Below are 6,000 nucleotides of genomic sequence, written 5' to 3'. Positions count from 1 at the left end.
CTTCAATCTTATGCAGGTTTCCAGCATCAGGTTATTACTGTTTTTTTTTTTTTTTTACTTCTTCCTTCTTTTGCAGTTTACCAATAATATACATAGCATTAACCCTAGACAGGTTTTGGGGTTAGACACCAAGTCTAGCCCTGTAGCATCCAGGTTCTTCCGTCACATGCGATGCTTATTTATTCACATTGTTTTGAATCAGTGATGCATTATGTTGTTGCTTTGAGATTTTGATGCTGTAATTCCTTATTTTTAGAACGACACTGTAGAATAGGTATGAGAGGTCAGACCTGGCATGGCTGGTTTAAACGCTGAAGGTTTGACCCTTTTGTTGCCATATTTCTGTTGAAATACACTGTTTGTGTCAATTAATTATGAAAATAACGAAGAATTTAGTAAAACGACTGTCGTTATTCAGTTGGTGTTTGGAACAAATTAACGAGGAATTTTGATGGAAGATTCCAATTTAGATCACTTTAAATGAGAAAGTTTGTATCATAGAACCAGGTCTGATCTCAGGCAGGTTGCTACCAAAAAAGGTGTAACAAAACTTTTTTCAACTACTCATCACCATCTTGGTTACATCCAATACTTCACATGTCGTATGAGCCATGCCTGGTAGAAAAATTTCCAAGTTGTACACTTTTCAAGTAGATTCTTTACACTTGCAACTTTTAAAATGTATGAAATTATTTCAGATTTGTTCTTCACATTTTCAAAATCCCTGTAGCAAGTCCTTGAACTCCCCAAAATGTCTACTTCGTTTTAAGGTTCCAATATCAATTATTAATTGATAGATTTAATTAGTTCCAATCATAGATAATAACAATGTCTGGTCTGTTGTCATTAATATCTCCACCAATGTTAATAAGACCTTACAAGATCTTTGGCTGAAGGTGTTCTCTGCTGTCAGGATGTGGCAGAAACATTTCCCATGAATTTCTCTTGCATGTTGTCCAATAAACATCCTCGGTCGGCTTGAATACCATTAATGTCAAGACCGGACATTCAGCAATGATATTGTTAACTGTTTCACCCTCAGAACACAGCCTGCACTTTGTGCTTTTGGTGGTTTTAATTTTAAAAATTGTTCTTTTTTCATAATGGATCATAATGAATCTTGTAGGTAAGGCCAGATCTCGTGGCATTTCTTCCTTGTATTTTCTTTATTTATAATGAATCTTTGGGCAAAAGCCTGGTCTTGTGCCATTGTTTGTGTTTTCTTCAGTTATTGTTTAAAACATCCACATGAGTCACTCCGACGAGTAAGAAGCTAAGACCTTGTTCTACTGAAATATTCTCACAGATGTCTACAAAAACTTCACCTGGAGATATACAAGTGTTCGACTCTTTGCTTCTGCATAATATATTCAATGGTCAGTAAACAGCTTAATTGTTTTAACAGTTCACACCACCAAAAATGCCTATTCATTACTTCAACTCTAAAATAGTCCGACACCTGAAACACTTTTGATTGTCATCATTTGATTCTGTTCTTTTGACCATCTTTATTTTCAGTGTCTCTGCCATCGACATACCATAGCAACTGTCTTCTCTTTCCTCTCATCGACCATTTATCATGAAGATTCTCTTCCGCTTCACTCACTTGCCATGTTAAAACTTTTCCTCTTTCTGTGTTGAGCTCTTTGCATATTTGCTAAACACTTATTTCATATTTATGTCTTTTCTGTCCAGCAGATATGATGTGGCTATTATTATTATTATTTCACTTATTCATTAGCCCCAAATCAATTCTGATCCAGCAGACATATGATCAAAGGAGTTCCAGCTGGTGCAACCCCATTCTTTTGTGTATTTAAGGATCACACTACCCATTGTGTCCCTTTTTTTTTTAAAGTGTATGTGAGGGAATTTGGCTGTTATTTTAACAGGCTGATGAACTGCATAGATGTACCCTATTAGACAGGTAGGGCAGATTCAAATTTTTCTCAACATTTTCAGAGCAAGTGATTAATTAAGCAGTTGGATCTCCCTTATCAATTAATTAACGATGTACTTGCTCCACTGTAAATTTATAATTAATCTCTTGATTTATGTTGTGGATGTTTGACCATTATTTTTAGACATTCCACATGATTTCATCCTCTTGATTATCCATACTAGCTAGCATGGGTTGGATAGTTCTGTAAATGCAGACATCTGCAAGTATTTTTTTTTTCAAGCATACATTTAACAGCTGGATCCTAATTACTCGTTAGAATCGTAGCCAATACATATTTTTTCTTTTCTTTTTTCCATGAAGCAGGCAAGTAGAACAATGCCCGGTGTTAAGGTACTAAATTAATCTGTAACAAACCCAATGTATTCTCAAAATTAAGGGTAGATAGATTGCCACAGCAATGTACTCATTGGGGTGTATTCCTTGATATTCTTACACGATGTGGGTTTCAGGAAATTATTCCTCACTGGTTTATGTGTCTTTTCGTGATTTTGTAACTTCTCGACAGTTGCAAATTCCCGGTTGCAAACCTGGCAGCATAAATGTGAGGTGTCGTTATTGGTGAGGGGCGGCGGAGGTGGTGGTGGCGGCGGCGGAGGCGGTGGCGGAGCATGGTTTAATTGCTGGTGACTCATCAGCATCTCCTTCGATTCGAACTGTTTGTGGCATATGTCGCAGTTGAACGCAACCTTCTCGATCATGTGAGTCTTCCGGTGGATCTGCAGTTTGTCCTTCCTGGCAAACTGCCGCGAACAGATTTCGCAGTGGAACGGCTTCTCGCCCGTGTGAATCCTCCGGTGAATCTTCAGGTTGTCTCGCTGCGCAAACTGCTTCGGGCAAAGGTCGCAGTGGAACGGCTTTTCACCCGTGTGCGTCTTCTTGTGGATCTGCAGCCTGTCTTTACGAGCAAACTTCTTTGAACAAATCTCACAGTGGAACGGCTTCTCGCCCGTGTGAGTTCGTTCATGGATCTGAAGTTTGTCCCTTTGGACAAACTGCTTTGAACAATACTTACAATGGAACAATTTCTCCCCCGTGTGGGTCCTACGATGCAACTGGAGCTTGTCGCTCCGAGAGAACTGCTTGGGACAGAATTCACAGGAGAAGGGCTTCTCCCCCGTATGGGTACGTCTATGTATGACTAAATTATCTCTTTGAGCAAAAGTCTTCGGACAGTATTCACAATGGAACGGTTTCTCACCCGTATGTGTTCTGCGATGGATTTGCAACTTATCACCGCGAGCAAATCGCTTGGAACATACTTCGCAAGAGAATGGTTTCTCCCCAGTATGGGTCCGTCTGTGTATAACCAGGTTATCACGCTGGACAAAGTTCTTCGGACAGTATTCACAGTGGAATGGTTTCTCTCCTGTGTGAGTTCTACGATGAATTTGAAGCTTATCACCGCGCGCAAATTGCTTGAAACAAATGTCACACGAATACGGACGTTCCCCCGTATGGATTCTCGTGTGGATCTTTAGTTTTTCTCTTTGGACAAACCGTTTGTCGCAGTAGCTGCAGTGATAAGGTTTTAATCCCGTGTGAGAGCACTCGTGAATCTTTAATTTGTCCTTACGAGAAAACTGTTTCGTGCAGTAAGTGCAGTGAAACGGTTTCTCCCCCGTGTGAGTCCGCTCATGTATCTGAAGTTTATCTCGGTGCACGAATCGCTTGTCGCAGTAGCTGCAGTGGAACAGCTTCTCACCTGTGTGAATGCGTTTGTGCATCTGCAAAGTATTCCTACGTGCAAACTGCTTTGGACAAAGGTCACAGTGGAAGGGCTTCTCGATGGGTGGAGGGGGCTGCAGAAGGAGCATGTGGTGGGGCTGCTGAAGGGGCACCTTTGTGTTTGGCGAAGAGGGGGGCTGGGTCTTCACAGCGTGCTGCACCTGTGCTACTTGCTTAGGATAAACAGACGTGTTGCTGTTATTGCTGGTGTTGTTATTGTTGTTGTTGTTATTGTTATTGTTGCTGTTAGTGTTGTTGTTGTTGTTGTTGTTGTTGCTGGTGGTGGATATGCTATTGCGATGGTTGGTGTTGCCGCAGCTGCTGTTGTTACTGGTCAGGTTAACACTGCAGCTACTACTACCACTACCAACACCACAACTACCTCCACCCCCACCCCCACCACCCCCAATGCTACAGCTGCCGCCACCCCCGACACTACAACTACCCCCACCACTACAACCACTACTCACTATGCTATTGTTGTTAGCAGCCTGGCAATGCTTCGGCTGGTATGCACCCCCATGCAAGTGCTTCATGTAGTCGTTAACGTCTATCGCCTGTTTATCAAAGTTCTGCAGCCGGTCGTGCGTCTGCAGGAAACACCGCTGCGTGAACTGGTTCATGTAGCTGGCGGCGCAGTGGAAAGCCTTGTCGGAGCAGCTGCCCGCAGCAGCGGTGCCAGCCGCTGGGAAAATACCATGAGACTGTAAGTAACAACGCTGAGCAAACTGGTTGCTGTATATCTCACTGCACCACGACTTGTCGGGGACGTGAGGGAAGCGTTGAGCCTGCCATGGATAATGTTGCATGAACTGCTTTGAGTGCATGTTGATGGCGGCTGTGACATGGCTCGGACTATTCGCACAGCTGGTACCATTGCTGCTGCTTGCCGAACAAATGCTATGAGGGTGATTCCGCTCGCTGGTGTTGGAGACCAGGTTTTTACCGGATTTATCAGATGAAGTCTTCTCCATCTTTGTTTTGCAAACTTAAGGTGTCTTCCTTCCTCAGCCTTTCACCCAACCCTTAATATATATATATATGTGTCTCCTGGTCCTTTTTTTACCTCACAAACACAACAATAACAACAACATCAAGTATTTTGGTAAGGGAGAGAGAGAGGAAGGGGAAAGAGAGAGTTGGGTTTTGTTTGGGTTTTTTGAAAAAAAAAATCAGTCTTTCTTCTTTCTCTTATGTAAAGTCTGAAACGTCCATATCTAAGTCAGTTTGGCCAATGATTCTCCAGTTTTAGCGATCTCTACTGACCTCAGGTCAACATACAACTATAAATCATTGTTAGTTAAGTAGCAGAAGCCAACATATTAATTTAAATGTTCTGGGTCAGAAAAGTGATTTTTTTTTCTCTTCTAATCAATTGAAACTACACCTGTGATGATAAGAAGAGTTATTAGCATTAGTGACAGTTCTTGTCATGACAGGCAAGGGAGAGAACTCTGCAATTTAAATTGATTAAAAACAAAATGGAGAGGCATGCAGTGTTATTTACAAGGAAGTACATGTCTTTGAGAAACAGGGATCCATTATCAACATGTACATGAGATGAGTATGGATGAGAAATGAGTGGAGTATGAGTATGAGTGAAGAGCTCCCTGTTTGAGTCTTGTTGAGTTTACTCGTTTATGTTATAAAGAAACGAAGAAGAGTCAATTAATTAGACAGCTGGGCCAACAGGTACACAAGCAGATTGCTGTACATATATGTATACGTGTTTGTGTGTGTGGAACTGATCAAATGTCCAGGAGTTCAAGTCCAGTCTGGAGAACCTGAAATAAAAATAGAAAAAATATTATTAAATAAACTGAAAAATAAATTATATTACAATTATATTTATTTCTTTACTACCCACAAGGGGCTAAACACAGAGAGAACAAACAAGGACAGACAAACGGATTAAGTCGATTATATCGCCCCCAGTGCGTAACTGGTACTTATTTAATCGACCCCGAAAGGATGAAAGGCAAAGTTGACCTCGGCGGAATTTGAACTCAGAACGTAACGGCAGACGAAATACGGCTAAGCATTTCGCCCGACGTGCTAACGTTTCTGCCAGCTCACCGCCTTAAAATATTACAATTATATTACACACACACACACACATAACATTTTCATCATTATTTGATGTTTGCTTTCCAGTTTGAAGATGTCTGACAAATCAAGTTCAAATGTCGTCTTCGGCAGATTTGCCATGGTTGGATTCCCTTGCTAATTTACCAATCACTTTAACGGAGCATGGGGTGATGTGGGGTGGGAGACAGCACTGTTGAGAATACCTTGCAACTTGTAAAACAACC

The 6,000-nt window shown here is 41.4% G+C and overlaps 1 protein-coding gene across 3 annotated transcripts in view; it reads right to left on the bottom strand.

The window, feature by feature from the left end:
* Positions 1–6,000, bottom strand: part of LOC115218843 (zinc finger protein 2-like) — a 57,134-nt gene continuing 51,134 nt past the window's right edge. The window contains exons 2-3 of one of the 3 annotated variants that reach the window (XM_036509326.1): positions 2,318–5,472; positions 1–2,282 (exon numbers count right to left, since the gene is read on the bottom strand). In XM_036509326.1, the coding sequence (XP_036365219.1) occupies positions 2,335–4,662 (2,328 nt within the window). In that variant the 5' untranslated portion in view covers positions 4,663–5,472 and the 3' untranslated portion in view covers positions 1–2,282; positions 2,318–2,334. Of the gene's footprint in view, positions 5,473–6,000 lie in introns of all 3 variants that reach the window. The other 2 variants (XM_036509325.1, XM_029788790.2) reach the window with 2 other exon arrangements.

The sequence above is a fragment of the Octopus sinensis genome, linkage group LG14 (genome assembly GCF_006345805.1).
Source record: "Octopus sinensis linkage group LG14, ASM634580v1, whole genome shotgun sequence".
Taxonomy (NCBI): domain Eukaryota; kingdom Metazoa; phylum Mollusca; class Cephalopoda; order Octopoda; family Octopodidae; genus Octopus; species Octopus sinensis.
Note: the sequence above shows the minus strand (reverse complement) of the source record. Positions and strands in the feature narration are given on the sequence as shown.